Here is a 16,865-nt window from a genome sequence, read left to right as displayed (position 1 = left end):
GAGGGGGAAATGGAGTTTAATTGGCTATTTGCTGGTTGAATAATTTTCATTGATTTAAAATAGAAAATACTACATTTGCCACTAGCTGGAGATAATTGCTATTATACTTAGCGCCATCTAAAGTCCAAACATAGCATTTCTCATTTTAAATCAATGGTCAGTCTAATAGTGTTAGCTTATTTAAGTTCTATCCTTCAGTGTGTACTGTACTGATAAGTGTATGAGTATGATCTCAGGTATTAGTATGAAGACATGTCTGATGAAGGAGACTAAGAGGTCTATTTTTCAAAAAATGTATTGGACTAATGTGACAATCATTCATCCAGCTGTTACAATTTCTGTCTGTGATTTAACACAGTGATTTCCTATGATCATCAACTCCATCTAGTGGCCATAATCAGGTATTTTTTTCCTGAAATACCTCAATTAGTGCAATATTGCATTATGGTCATTAGATGGAGTGAAGGAAATCAGAGTATGAAATAAAATACGGCCAATATTCATCATGGCTGGGTGAATGCCGGTCATAAACGTTCAACTATTTTTTTTTAAACAGACCTCTAAGTGTTTGTGAAATCTTACACCACAAACTGTACTCAGCCAATGAAAGGTAATGACTCCATTTTTATTTTTCCACTGCTATCAATGAGCAACACGGTACAACACTTCATCCATGTCTTTGGTGATCTCTGATCTCCTTATCAACTGTTTCTCACATGATAAAGATCAGCCATGGAGTATATCTGAGGTGTATATCAGGGTGTGCTTCTTCCCCACATGAGAGCTGTGATGTCCAGCAACATTCATATAAAAGACATTTCCCGCACTCAAGGCACTAATACACCTCGGGGGTTGTGTGGGATCCCTGATGTACAGGAAGACAGGACTTCAGTGAGGAACAAGTCCCTCACTCAAGACAGGAAAATGGCTTCTCCCTCGTGTGAGATCTCTGATGTGTGTAAAGAGCAGACTTCTGTGAAAAACATTTCCCGCACTCAGGACAGGAATACGGCTTCTCTCCTGTGTGAGATCTCTGATGTGTGTAAAGATGGGACTTCTGTGAAAAACATTTCCCGCACTCAGAACAGGAATACGGCTTCTCCCCTGTGTGAGATCTCTGATGTTTGTAAAGATGGGACTTCCGTGAAAAACATTTCCCGCACTCAGGACAGGAAAGTGGCTTCTCCCCTGTGTGAGATCTCTGATGTCTGTAAAGATTGGACTTCTCTGAAAAACATTTCCCACACTCAGGACAGGAATACTGCTTATCCCCCGTGTGAGATCTCTGATGTGATAAAAAGATGGGACTTCTGTGAAAAACATTTCCCGCACTCAGGACAGGAATACGGCTTCTCTCCTGTGTGAGATCTCTGATGTGTGTAAAGATGGGACTTCAGTGAGGAACAATTCCCTTACTCAGGACAGGAATAAGGTTTCTCCCCTGTGTGAGATCTCTGATGTCTGTAAAGATTGGACTTCTCTGAAAAATATTTCCCGCATTTAGGACAGGAATACGGCTTCTCCCCTGTGTGAGATCTCTGATGTGCGTAAAGACTGCACTTCTGTGAAAAACATTTCCCACACTCAGGACAGGAATACGGCTTCTCTCCTGTGTGAGATCTCTGATGTGTGTAAAGATGGGACTTCTGTGAAAAACATTTCCCGCACTCAGAACAGGAATACGGCTTCTCCCCTGTGTGAGATCTCTGATGTTTGTAAAGATGGGACTTCCGTGAAAAACATTTCCCGCACTCAGGACAGGAAAGTGGCTTCTCCCCTGTGTGAGATCTCTGATGTCTGTAAAGATTGGACTTCTCTGAAAAACATTTCCCACACTCAGGACAGGAATACTGCTTATCCCCCGTGTGAGATCTCTGATGTGATGAAAGATGGGACTTCTGTGAAAAACATTTCCCACAATCAGGACAGGAATACGGCTTCTCCCCTGTGTGAGATCTATTATGCACATTAAGATCAGATTTAAAACGAAAACACTTCCCGCACTCAGTACAGGAAAATCTCTTCTCTGTTGGAAGGACGGCCCCGTCCCGCACAGTCTGAGGTTCCTCAGGATAAGAGGAATACGATGGTCCATCTACACTGTGTGGTGCCGGATGGACATTTGAGGTAGTCGGGTTTTCTCCTGGACTATACTGTGTGATGTCCTCATCTTCTACTTTACAGTCTGGAGACAAAGTGAGACAATCCTCTGAGGTTTTCCTCATCTCCCGTCCATCTACTAAAATAGAAATACAAAGATTATTACTAGACATGAGCTGATTGGTTCCCCTAAACCAGGACTCCGCCCACATCAGGCAGCTTTGTCTCTGAGGATCTTACAATTCCCCCCTCAAGGTAACTAGTAAATGGATCGTCTGATCTCCTACCAGATCATTTCTTTATTCATGGACCTTAGTCAGAGAGTGAGGAAACAACGAGAACTGTCTTTTATAGGAGTGACAGTGATGAGGGGATTATAGGACGAGTGTCACTCCCCCTCTGTCACTCATTGCCATCTTCCCAACACAAGAAGTCCTGCACTTCCTTATTTAGTCCATGATTTAGTCATGAATAACAGCGGGGCTGAGCCCCACCAGAGGTCAGAGAGTGAGGATGGGGGGAGAACAACCAAGATGAAGACTGGACTGATCCTGAAGACCACCATCATTGGGTTATTGACTCCTCCCTCATTATCACTTTATGTTTAAGGTTCCAAAGTTGGAGGATGTTATCACATTATTATCACCATGTAAAAGTCTGTGCTCCAATCAAATCATCAGATATAAAATATCCAGCTGGTAGGAAATGGGTGTAAAAGAAGTGAGGCATATGTAATGTACAACTTATTATAGAGGATACAACAGTTAGGATTTTATAGTATCGGAATAATGTGTTGTGAATTCATGAAGAAATACATTTAATATTCACTGGTAGAGATGAGAGATTTCAGTAGGCCTAAAAAATGAAGTAAACTATTGCTCTTGAAAAGCAGATGAGCTTGTTTTCTCTTTTACAAGTCTCAAATATATCAACTATTTAAGGTTTTTACAAGCAGATGTTGGGACAGAGATTTGCCTGAACAATAGGGTCTTTTGTCACAGACACCAGAAAAACATTTATCTGCCCTTGTCGAATGGACGAGGAAAGCAGCGCAAATATATGGCGAGATTTGGTCCTACATAGAATTTACCCGTGACTAACAGTCGTTAAACCTGAACAGCTAGAAGCAATAAAAAGGGGGAAGAAGGAGAGAACGGACTATACAGGTACCTGAACAAGATATAACAAACAATTTGTAATAGATTTTTAATTTTATTGATACAAAGTCCACACTATACAAATATAAAATTCATTAAAAAAAACATATGTTCTAATATACTTTTAGGTGGTTGGTGTACTCATTTGATGGATGGTTGCTTTGAAGGAGAACATTGAACCTCTGCTAGTTTGGACTTGATCTATGGACTGGGTGTTTGGGAATACTAGCTGCTGGTGATCTTACGGTTTTATTTGAAGAGAGGCCCTCTAGTGGCCAATATTAGGTTGCTGCTTGAGCCTTCTCTTCTTATGCATATTTATATTTAACTTGAGGGTACATCTTGGTCCGGCAGCTATATATCTTGTTGAATGCTACTCCCGCATTTTGGGGTTGCACAGGCACCATCCAAATTCTTGTACACATGGTTGGAGATTCCGACGGAATGTGTCCTATCGGACCGTTTTGTCGGATATTCCGACTGTGTGTGGTCTGCATCGGACTGTTTCCGTCGGAATATCCGACGGACCAACTTTTCCAACTTGCCGGTAAAATTTTCCGACAAAATGCTCCGGTCGGACATACTCCGATCATGTGTAGCCTACTCCGACGGATAAAGTGCCACGCATGCTCAGATCAAATTCATAGACCAAAGCTATTGGCTACTAGCCTGAACGTAGTCCCGTCATAACAAAATAACGGAATCACGTTATGTACAATCGGATTTTCCGACAACTTAGTCCGACCGTGTGTATGCAACATCACTTCCGGACCTCTTCCGGAATTAATCCATCGGAATAACTCCGACGGATTTGGTTGTCGGAATCTCCGACCGTGTGTACGGGGGCTAAGGGTGATACACCTCCTCCAGAGTACAGGCCTCCTTTCTAGGCTGGCCTGACTTAGGCTATACGTATGTTCTATAGTCATATTTACCTGGTTCTGAGGAAGCCATCGGCGAAACGCGTCAACTAGTATCTATGATTTTGACTGCAAAAGTATATTAGAACATATTTTTTATTTTTTTTTAATGAATTTTATATTTGTATAGTGTGGACTTTGTATCAATAAAATTAAAAATCTATTACAAATTGTTTGTTATATCTTGTTCAGGTACCGGTATAGTCCGGTCTCTCCTTCTTCCCCCTTTTTTTGCTTATGTTATTTAGGATGAGGTACCCCCTTAGTTTTTTTTTCATATATTTTGGATACTGAATAGCTAGAACAAATATCCCATTGTTTCAGAAAGTAAGATGGCTCACTAAGCAAAGTAGCCTGTATTGTCTCAGCTTCTCATAAGACAACGGCAGGAGACTTCAGTTAATTACAAGCCAGCATGACAACAGTTACAGAAACCAATGTGAAATGACAAATACATGTATCTACATATGATAAGGACATATAATATGTTATGTTGCAATGGATGTTATAAGAATCAAGGAAAATACACCAAAGTCATCCATATCTTTTATAAGCCATTCAAATTATATGTAAGTCACAAAAGAGATATTATCATTTTAGTATCTAATGATCTAAAGAACTTTGTTATAAAGAAAATATATATGAAAGTGTGATTATAGATAGAAGTGTTTTAGCAACAAATTAGTACTATGAAAAACATATAATCGTGATTATAACTCTATAAGAATTTAACCTATGTTTAGATAAACAAATATTGATTGGATACCCGAATTATACATGTGTCCATATAGATAATAATTTTATGTGATTTTGATTGATATATATAACCCGTGTCCTTTCTAAATGGACTCAATTTTTATAGACATACATTAATATACATATATTTATGGTTTGGAGCCCTATGGCCGATACGGATATGGATAACATTCAGAGTTAACATAAAACTTACCACATGAAATGGACCTGAAAGTGTGCCTTGGTCTAATGTACGGTATACCAAAATAAGGGGGCATACCCTAGATAAGAAATGAGAAATGAAATGAAATGAAATGAGATGAAAGGAGTACTCTTGTGAGGAGTATGAATACCTTGAGAAATGCCCTAAAAAGGGGATGGGAGGGTGGGTATCGCACACAGGAAACCGACAAAGACCACAGGCGAACGGGCTGGTTAAATACGCCCCGGGCTCCTCCCATAAATTCAGGCCACCATACTGGCCTTCTAATTTATGGTTTGGAGCCCTATGGCCGATACGGATATGGATAACATTCAGAGTTAACATAAAACTTACCACATGAAATGGACCTGAAAGTGTGCCTTGGTCTAATGTATGGTATACCAAAATAAGGGGGCAAAAATATTCCGGTAGGGGATAGTTCTTTATTAATTGAGTTTTGATCATTGAGTAAGTTGAATAAATAAGTAATTTCCCCTTGCGGATTGGGGATGTACCGGGCAAGGCAGGCAGATTCCCACCTGCCAAGCCTTTTAATGACATGGTCTGGGTTCCCGTGCTGGGATGCTGCTGAGGCTGCCCCAATGCGGAAGGAGTGACAGGAGTACTGGCTAGGGTTTAGGTGAAGGTTGCGGAGAAGTACCCTCATGTGTTTCGTGAACTGACTGGTACTCAAGGGCTTGACGTGAAAGGAAGAAGGGGACTGGAGTCCGACTGTTCGGGCAGTAGTGTCGACAGTTGGTTGAGTGTGGCAACTGGACACCCGCTATTATCGGTTCGGTAAAGGTGGATGTCTATCCCGAAGCCTACTTGCTGTTTTTTAGAAACCGCTAGTTGAAGTATGAAGTGATCTTTGTAGCGGACTAAGTGGTGTCTACGTAGCTCTTGGCCTGCTGGATGCTGCAGGTGAACTTTCCAGGTCGCAGGAACCCGTAGTAGGCCAAATACCTGGCTGCTTGTAGGACCATACTGGGGGGGGGGGGGGGAGACCAAACAGAGAGGTAGTCAGGATGGTCGGCGACTCGGCATACCCCTAAGGATGTCACCCGTTTGGGTAAGAGTTTGGCGCTGACCACTGGTTGGAGTTTCTGGATGTCACGTAGCATGGCTCAAATAACGTGGGACATTTTGCGGGGTCCCGCAAGGACAAGAAATGTTGGATGCCAGCTAGGTATAGCCGAATAGTGTTGTGGGATAGCGCCAGCTGGCTAGGACAGTATGAGATAAAGGCCAGTATCTGCTTGATGTTTGAAGTTTCCTAGAAGTGGTGTGTCAGGAATTTGTTGAAGGCCCTCCAGGCCATCTGGTAGGCTTTGAGGGTATTGCGAGATAGTGAGACGTTGATGAGCTGGGTTGCTGTTTGCAGATGTTGTGCTAATCAAGGGTTAGCTGAAACCAAGCAAGGATAGTGGCTTCTACTGGATCGGCTCCGGGCACCTGTTCAAAGGAGGTGTAGTTAAACGCGATAGCGCATCTGCTGCAAGATTGCGCTTGCCCGGGAACAAATGTATAGTCAACTTTGAACTGAACCTGTAATGAGAGCTGTACCAGCCTATGCAGGAAGGACATGACTGCGAGGGATTTAGACCTGCCTTTACAATAATCTCTGCTGTGGCTTAGTTGTCGGTGGTGAAGGCCATAGTTTGCCCTGTCCAGCAATGACCCTATGGGATAGAGCTGCCATGACGGGGTTTAGCTAAAAGAGGGAGGAAATCTGGGTAAACCCAGGGTTTAGGAGTATCTCTGGAGGCCATGGTCCTGTATACCAATGGTGGCCAAAAATTGCAGCGAAGCCTGTGGTGGCCACTACATCTGTCACTACCTGGGGTAATAGGGGCGAGAAAGATGGTATGAACATTGATATACCGATCTACGTAGTACGGAACCTCCGACATTGATAGGTCCGCGACTTCCAGATTAAGGATCTGACAAGGCTCTTGTGTGTCTAAGGAGGGGAATACCAGGAAGCATGACATAAAGATCAACCCTGGGGAATGACCCGTATTGCAGAACTGAGCATTCTCAAAACAGACTGAAGCTGCTTCCTGGTACACCCCTGTGTATGGGCGAAGTGTTGAAAAACTGATCTGATAGGGTCAGCTTGTCAAGGGGGAGGCTGGCCTGCATGGAGTTGTTAATACAAAAGAGGTTAATGTAGAGCTCGGGCCCGGATTGTTGAGTTTTGGAAACCGTAAGCTGAAGGACGTATATATATATATATATATTTTTTTATATAAACGAGTCAGGTGATATCTGTATAGCACCTGGAACTGGTAGAACTCGACTGTCCTAAGGGAGAAATGACAGACAGGAACGGCGAGTGGCTCGTATGAAAATGCCACTGGGGACAAGTGGCCAATCGAGTACCGCTGAAAATGATGTGTGGCTGTATGAGTGCCACCGAGAATGTGCTTGCAACGATTACAAGCTATGCTAAGTTGCGTGCCTTGCCACAATAGCAAGTGTTGTGCTTAAATGTGTGCTTGCAACGATTGCAAGGGAGTTAATGCCACTGGAGATATGTTCGTAGTGACTGTGAGAAGTATGACTGCATGTGCTTGCGAAGACTGAGGAAGTTATGCCAGGATGCGTGCTTGCAACGATTGCAAGAAGCTATGGTAGGACGCATGGTTAGCTAGGTCGAAAAGACAAAAGTCCACCCAATCCCGCCACAATAAATCAACAATTAAACAAACAAAATATCGCACAATCCAACACACCCAATACTACACCCACAGCTGATCCAGAAGAAGGCAAAAAAACCCAGAAGAACGTGCTCCAATTTGCTACAGCAGGGGAAAAAATTCCTTCCTGATCCCCCAAGAGGCAATCAGATCTCTCCCTGGATCAACCTACCTATCATATTAGTACCCAGTTATATATCGTACATAAGGAAAGTATCCAGGCCTTACCCAGAGCAATGCACTGAGCTAGCCAGAACTGCGTGTCAGCAATGATTGCAATAAGTTTGTGCCTGGGGCTTGCTTGCGACAATTGCAAAGCTTATGCTTGGATGTGTGCTTGCAACCATTGCAAGAAGTCTACGCTTGGATGCGTGCTTGCAACGGTTGCATAAAGTTATGCTTGATGTGAGTTTGCCATGATTGCAGGGAGTTATGCTTGGGTTCGTGCTTGCAGCAATTGCAAGACGTTTGTGATTGGATGCGTGCTTGTAACAATTGCAAGACGTTGTACTTGGATGTGTCTGAAATGAATCCGATATGAATCGGACGTAAGTATGAAATGAATCCTATAAATTGATTGTATGAGATAAATCTGATACGAAGCGATTGTAGAGTGTATGAAATTAATCCGATATGAATCGGTTGAGTTATACCCGTAAGGCTGAAATGATGGGTACGGATTAATGCGTTGCTGGTTTGAGTGGATTCGACTCGATAAAGCGATGAGTGTGTGAAATGAAATGAAATGAAGGAAATGTTTGCCGTGATATAGGCAAGAATTGATATGCTGCAAGTAACGATGAGTTAGACTGTGGAGCACAGAACGAAATGAGGTCAATCATGGATGCTACTGGATTTAAATCGGGACACGGTACGAGACAGTGAAATTAGTGAAATGATGAAATAAATGAAATGATTGCCATGACGGAGGCACGAATCGATGAGCCATGAACTGCGACTGAAAACAAACCGGACTCTGGAGCATGTACTGAAATTAGGCCAAACAACCTGGGGCACGCCGAGACGAATTAGTGCATAGATGTGACTAGATTCATGTCGGAGCGTAATACGTGACAAAGAAATGATATGCCATGAGGGAGACAAGAATCAATGACCGAACCAACAACTGACAAGTGAATCCGTCTCTGGAGCATGTACTGAAATGAGGCTAAGAACAACTGGGAACACTGGAGCGAATTGGTGCATCTTAGGCCGCGTACACACGCGGGGACTGTTCGCCCAACTTTGTCCGTCAAACAGTTTCGGCAAACAGTCCGCTCAAAATTAGCATGGACGGACATGGCCACACACGACGGACGAACAGTTTGCTGAAACCGTGCGCGATGACGTGAACGGCACGTACGACGGGACGAAAAATACGACGTCCTATACACTGCATTATAACTTTCGGCGTGAAAATCCTTTCTGAGCATGCGCGGAACTTAGTTTGACGAACAAGCCTACACACGAGCGGACTGTTCGCTGAAACAAGGTTTCAGCGGACAGTTTTTCGGAAATTCCGAAAAACCTTGTTCGTCAAACTGTCCGCTGAAACTGTCCGCTGAAAGCCCACACACGAGCGGACTGTCCGCCCAAACACTGTTCAGCGGACAAAGTTGGGCGAACAGTCCGCCCGTGTGTACGCGGCCTTAGATGCGACAAGATTCGTATCGGAGTGTGATACATGACAAGAAATGATATGCCATGACAGAGACAAGAATCAGTAACCGAACCCACAACTGACAAGTGAATCCGTCTCTGGAGCATGTACTGAAATTAGGCCGAAAACATCTGGGCATACCAGTGCGAATCAGTGCATCTTTAGATGCGACTGGATTCGTATCGGAGCGTAATACGTGACAAGAAATGATATGCCATGACAGAGACAAGAATCAGTAACTGGACCCACGACTGACAAATGAATCCGTCTCTGGAGCATGTACTGAAATGAGGCCAAAAACATCTGGGCACACCAGAGCGAATCGGTGCATCTTTACATGCGGCTAGATTCGTATCGGAGTGTAATACGTGACAAGAAATGATATGCCATGACAAAGACAAGAATCAATGACCGAATGCACGAGTGACAAATGAATCCGTCTCTGGAGCATGTACTGAAATGAGGCCGAGATCCACTGGGGCACACCGGAACGAATCGGTGCATCGAAGATGCGGCTGGATTCAAATCAGAGCGCGGTATGTGACAGAAATGAATTAAATGATTCGAAATGCTTTGAAATGATTAGAAATGATTCAAAATGTTTAGAATTTATTCAAAATGGTTAGAACTGATTAGAAACGATTAGAAATGATTAGAAATGATTTGAAATGGTTGGAAATGGTTTAGAAATTGTTAGAGATGATTAGAAATAATTTGAAATGATTAGGAACGATTCGGAAAGATTTGAAATGATTGAAATTCTTGCGAAATGAATGCCTGATGTGGCATCGACCGTGTGTCACAGGCAAGCGACTACGAGCCGTCTTGTGAAGCATGGTAACAAACGGTGTTTGGTTGCAAACACGTGCTGGTGAGAAGTACACGTTACGATTATGAAAAGTTTGTGAGTAATTCGTGAGTTTTGGATGTCACAGTTTAGTGACATGGCAATTACAGTGCGTGAAATTATAAAAGTGATCTTGCGGCGAATCCATCTGAGAGAACACTATTATCGAAAACCAGACCGCCTGCTGAAGAAGAGGATACCGGGGTTAGGGCAGCTAGCTGCTCTCATAACAAAGATGAGAGCAGCTAGCCCTTCAAACAGCCGACATATATCGGCGTTAGGGGTGTTCAGATCACTAGCTGCCATCACATCCGTGGGATAAGGGCAGTGGCAGAACAATCAGGGTTGCCAAAGTCGCACTTGTGACTGGGCCCTGGAGATCCTGCACTGTGGGGGGGCCCATACAGTGGCGTCCGTAGGACAGGATGATCAGTGTGTACATTTAGGGGCCGGTGGCTGCAGCTGAGCAGAGTGTCTCTGACACTCGTCTCTCACACAGCCCAGCGAAGTTCACTCCCGCCTCCCAGCAATAGACGGGAGATGAACGATGCATACAGCTGCCTCTCCTCCTCTCACCCCCTGTGTCTGCCAGGTCCGCCCACTCTCCCATCCTGACGTACAGCTGTAAAGGAGAGAGAGGAGAGGGGGGGTGTGCGGGAGATATGAAGAACAGTCAGCAGCTACACATTCCAAGCTGTGTGAGCTTCCAGCCTCGTCCCTCCAAAGAGTGAGCTCTGCATTTTTCATTACACATTCAATCACTGAACTGTCCCTTTCTCTCCCCTGTCTCCCTCCCCCGCTCTGTTCTTCCAAGATCCAGTTAGAACTAAACCACTTATGCAGCCCATATATTGATCACCTTTTTCTTTTTACATTTGGTCATTACACTGGAAAAAAAATATGATCCAATTCCCCCATTTACACATTCCAGGTGTCCTGGCACTGCTATTGACAGTGCCGGTCTCTGTCTCCATGGCAACAGCAGCGCATTAGAACCTAGTGCTGGCTACTTGACGCAAAATGTCTGCAGTGTCTGATCATCTCCTGTATCATGTCCTCAGTCTCTGACCATCTCCTGTATCATGTCCTCAGTCTCTGACCATCTCCTGTATCATGTCCTCAGTCTCTGACCATTTCCTGTATCGTGTCCTCAGTCTCTGACCATTTCCTGTATCATGTCGTAAGTCTCTGACCATTTCCTGTATCATGTAGTAAGTCTCTGACCATTTCCTGTATCATGTCGTAAGTCTCTGATCATCTCCTGTATCATGTCATAAGTCTCTGATCATCTCCTGTATCGTGTCTGCAGTTTCTGATCATCTCCTGTATCGTGTCTGCAGTCTCTGATCATCTCCTGTATCGTGTCTGCAGTCTCTGACCATCTCCTGTATCATGTCCTCTGTCTCTGACCATCTCCTGTATCATGTCCTCTGTCTCTGACCATCTCCTGTATCATGTCCTCTGTCTCTGACCATCTCCTGTATCATGTATGCATTCTCTGACCATTTCCTGTATCATGTCTGAAGTCTCTGACCATCTCCTGTGTCATGTCTGCATTCTCTGACCATTTCCTGTATCATGTCTGAAGTCTCTGACCATCTCCTGTATCATGTCTGAAGTCTCTGACCATCTCCTGTATCATGTTTACATTCTCTGACCATTTCCTGTATCATGTCTTTAGTCTCTGACCATCTCTTGTATCATGTCTGCAGTCACTGACCTTCTCCTGTATCATGTCCTCAGTCTCTGATCATCTCCAGTATTGTGTCTGCAGTCTCTGATTATCTCCTGTATCGTGTCTGCAGTCTCTGATCATCTCCTGTATCATGTCTGAAGTCTCTGATAATCTCCTGTGTCATGTCTGCAGTCTGTGATCATCTCCTGTATCATGTCTGAAGTCTCTGATGATTTCCTGTATCATGTCTGAAGTCTCTAACCATTTCTTGTATCATGTCTGCAGTCTCTGACCATCTCCTGTATCATGTCTGCAGTCTCTGACCATCTCCTGTATTATGTCTGCAGTCTCTGACCATCTCCTGTATCATGTCTGCAGTCTCTGACCATCTCCTGTATCATGTCCTCTGTCTCTGACCATCTCCTGTATCATGTCCTCTGTCTCTGACCATCTCCTGTATCATGTCCTCTGTCTCTGACCATCTCCTGTATCATGTATGCATTCTCTGACCATTTCCTGTATTATGTCTGAAGTCTCTGACCATCTCCTGTATCATGTCTGCATTCTCTGACCATCTCCTGTATCATGTCCTCTGTCTCTGACCATCTCCTGTATCATGTCTACATTCTCTGACCATTTCCTGTATCATGTCTTTAGTCTCTGACCATCTCCTGTATCATGTCTGCAGTCTCCGATCATCTCCAGTATCGTGTCTGCAGTCTGTGATCATCTCCTGTATCGTGTCTGCAGTCTCTGATCATCTCCTGTATCGTGTCTGTAGTCTCTGATCATCTCCTGTATCATGTCTGAAGTCTCTGATAATCTCCTGTATCATGTCTGCAGTCTGTGATCATCTCCTGTATCGTGTCTGCAGTCTGTGATCATCTCCTGTATCGTGTCTGCAGTCTCTGATCATCTCCTGTATCATGTCTGATGTCTCTGACCATCTCCTCTAGCATTTTTTTGGGGGGGACCTGGAACTCCTATAAGTTGTTGTCTGCTGTGTTTAGACTTTGCTGCATGCAGGGAGTGTTTTTTTTTTTTTTTTTTTAGAACATAAAAAAAAAATTAAAATTAAGTTCTCCTGACTGCTTGAATTTTTTTTATGAGCACAGTAATCGTGATGCATCGCGGAATTGAAACTAATCATTGACATGATAATTGAAACGAAAGACCAGTGAAGATGCACACCTCTAATTGGCGCGCGGCAGTTCAGAAGTGGTTAATATTTATTTTTGGAACTTATTTCTGCATAAAACATTTAAGTATTATTTCATATGATCATTTATGAGGGTGTTTTTAGGGGCGGGGACTGGTTAGGTTGGGTGGAGCAACTGGGGGTGAGTAACCCTTAAGGCCTGGCTAGTAGCTCAGGACTTGAAATTTTGAGCTCTGGTGTAAGGGTCAGGACTCATAATATTGGTATTCAGCAATCAGTGTAAGATTAAATGTTTACATGAGACAAGTTGCAGAGGTCCCACACCGCTGCCTCCCATCTCCTGAGACTGCACTCAGTGACTTGGGTCTGAGACTATACAGACATATCCCTCCACCTGGCACAGCCAGCAGATAACATAGTAAGTAATCCTGGGGGGGATTGTTCAGTCTAGATACATAAATTGTGTCTGCAGTACAGAGAAGGAAGATTATCCGAGAGAAATACAGGAATACAGGACGGGGAACACAGCTCAGGAAAGTGACCAGGGGATTACAGGCTGATATCACCCAGTCCCCGCCCCCTACTCTGGACCAATCAGTGAGCAGTATGGGTGGAGGAATGTATTTAGTGTTAATGACCCACCTGTGCTGATCTCTGTAGGAGTGTCCTCCTCTATAAATGTCCCCGTTATTCCATCCTCCTCCATAGACTGCTGATCATCCCTCACATACCTCTCTTCTTCTTCTTCTGCTTTAACCTCAAATTCTATATCGATTGGATCTCCACTCTAAATCAAGAAAATGAGAGAGAATATCATCTGTAAAATATAAGATTTATTATATAAAATCCACATTGTCTCTGTAAGTGTGTTTTATATCCTCTGTTCCACCAACCTTATAACAGTGAGGGATGGTGTGATCTTCCTGTGTGGAATCCAGAGAATACAGAGGACGGGGACATCTCTCTGGTGGGTTCCTGGTATTAGGTGGCTCCATCATATCCTTGTGTCCTTCTGAAAACTCCTCCATCACTCCATACTCCTCATCCTCCTCTTTATACTCTTCTTTAACATCAATATTATCATCCCTGAAGTTTCCACTCTGAATATATAATAAAACGTTCATTGTAACAAACATGCTGTGTATAAATCAGAACTACCAATAATTGTCAATCATCTACCTGATGATGGTGGGGGATGGTGGGATCTTCCTGTGGTGAATCCCGGGAATACAGAGGACGGGGACATCTCTCTGGTCGGTTTCTGTATCTGGATGACTCCACCATGGTGTCCTGGTACAGATATTTGTGTTCTTTTAGAGACCCTGACTCCTCCATCACCCCATCCTTATCATCCTCCTCTTTTATCTCTTCTTTAACTTCAATTTTAGACTCTCTCAGGTTTCCACTCTGAATATAGAATAAAAATGACATCAATGGTAACAATGCAGATAATGTACAGATCCTAATGATACTATCAGTGATTGTTCCTCATCTACCTGATGATGGTGAGGGATGGTGTGATCTTCCTGTGTGGAATCCCGGGAATACAGAGGACGGGGACATCTCTCTGGTGGGTTCCCATTACTGGATCCATCTGTAGGAAACACACACACTGACTGAATACATTGTTTCTATGTGTTTATCAGATGATGGGGGATCTAGGTGGAGCCTCCGTACTGCTCTCTCCTTTACAATAAAGTCTCCTCTTACCCGGTGATGTGAGGGGCGGCTGATTGTCCATCATGACGTCCTTGTAGAGATCCTTGTGTCCTTCTAAATACTCCCACTCCTCCATGGAGAAATAGACAGTGACATCCTGACACCTTATAGGAACCTGACACACACAATGATACAGTCACCATCCAGACACATCCCTTGTCTGTTACTGGATAATGTCCCACAATTCCCAGAATCCTCCTCACCTCTCCTCCATCATCTCTCTGGTGACTTCTAGAATCTTCTTTGTATTTCTCTATTCTATCAGGGAGGGAGGTAGAGGCAATGTGATGGTCATATGATCTCCAGATTTCACAGGAGGAAAACTCTAGATCTGAAAACCAATAGTAAAATCAAACTTTATTTGCAGAATCCTCCTCACCTCACCTTTTAAAATTCTCCATTTTTATTAAAGCCCCACTTCAGGCGGAGGTATAATTTACCCACACAAAAGAATTCTGGTGTCATTACAACAGTCCTGCTTTTCTTGTGAGGATGCAAAGGGTCCGCCCACATTCTTAAACCACAGAATAAAAAGAAAAGTGCCAGATGGAGGGACATTGCGAGGAGAAGCTATGAGGTCAGTGTGAAGTCATAGGATTCTCCAATTCTTGGCACTAATAAAAGTGGTATAGACTGATGAGGGGAGAAGGTGATTGGTGAGAAAGGTGACACATCTCCAAAATGAAGAGAATGTTCCGGCCCTGTAAGTGGGGGAAATGTTCTGCCCCTGAAGGGGTTAATCTAGGTTCCCACACTATATATGTGTGTATCATCATCTGCTGGAGATAAAAGACATCACAGTGACTATGGAGGAAGAGGACGGACATGACGGGGGGGGGGGGGGGTTACTGGGTGTAAATAGAAAATAAGATCTTATTACCTCCTCTGCTGCCACTTCCAGCAACGTCTTCTCTCTACTTCCTCCCCACTCACCTCTCACCCAGAACTTCCTGTCTGTACCTGACATCACTTCCTGTCTTCTGTAGAGACTTCCTGCCTCGTCATTTTGACGAATTTCACCAAAGAGATCCGTCGGGATTAATATTTTATGGTATAGACTGTATTAAGGATAATTGGAGGGGAGGCAATAAAACAACTTTGATTTCACAAAATGAAACTGCATGGATATATAGGTGGGGGTCCCTTGCCCCACGGGGCCTCAACCTTGATATAGATCTAAATTGTTTTATAGCTAACCCTTAGATATTTAATATAATTATTTCCTTTTCTTTTTGGGTATTTTTCCTTTATATTTTTACACTTACAGTTTTATTTATTTATTTATTTCTGTGGGGAGGTTTCTTCTCTCCTTTTTTCCCTTTTCCCATATATATATGTTTTTTACCTCTCTCCTTATCAGTTTATACTGGTTATTAACCACTTCAATACAGGGCACTTAAACACCTTCCTGCCCAGACCAATTTTGAGCTTTTAGCGCTGTCGCACTTTGAATGACAATTGCGCGGTCATGCTACACTGTACCCAAATGAAATTTTTATCATTTTTTTCCCACAAATAGAGCTTTCTTTTGGTGGTATTTGATCACCTCTACGGTTTTTATTTTTTGCGCTACAAATAAAAAAATACCGAAAATTTTGAAAAAAAAAATGTTTTTTTTTGTTTCAGTTTCAAAACTTTGTAAATAAGTATGTTTTCTCCTTCACTGATGGGCACTGATGGGGCTACACTGATGGGCACTGATAAGGTGGCACTGATGGGCACCAATGTGGCACCAATGAAGTGGCACTGATAGGCGGCACTGATGAGCGACACGGATGGGCGACACGGATGGGCGACACGGACGGACACTGATAGGTGGCACAAATTGGCACTGATAGCTGGCACGGATGGGCGGCACGGATGGGCATGGATAGGCGGCACAGGTGGGCATGGATAGGCGGCACAGGTGGGCATAGATAGGCGGCACAGGTGGGCATACATAGGCGGCACAGGTGGGCATAGATAGGCGGCACAGGTGGGCATAGATAG

General features: G+C 43.6%; 1 protein-coding gene across 1 annotated transcript in view; it reads right to left on the bottom strand.

Annotated features, from left to right (window-relative positions):
* LOC143986875 (uncharacterized) overlaps positions 1-16,865 on the bottom strand; it is a 209,484-nt gene that overhangs the window by 184,887 nt on the left and 7,732 nt on the right. The window contains 8 exon segments of the mRNA XM_077485282.1: positions 911-1,303; positions 1,305-2,239; positions 13,800-13,944; positions 14,051-14,257; positions 14,337-14,564; positions 14,654-14,751; positions 14,868-14,991; positions 15,080-15,207. Coding sequence (XP_077341408.1) covers positions 911-1,303; positions 1,305-2,239; positions 13,800-13,944; positions 14,051-14,257; positions 14,337-14,564; positions 14,654-14,751; positions 14,868-14,991; positions 15,080-15,207 — 2,258 coding nt within the window.

This window comes from Lithobates pipiens, unplaced genomic scaffold, assembly GCF_037356315.1.
Source record: "Lithobates pipiens isolate NorthernLeopardFrog02 unplaced genomic scaffold, aLitPip1_a1.2 Scaffold_18, whole genome shotgun sequence".
NCBI classification, from domain to species: domain Eukaryota; kingdom Metazoa; phylum Chordata; class Amphibia; order Anura; family Ranidae; genus Lithobates; species Lithobates pipiens.
The sequence above is the reverse complement of the archived record's forward strand: the minus strand, read 5'-3'. Positions and strand labels throughout refer to the sequence as shown.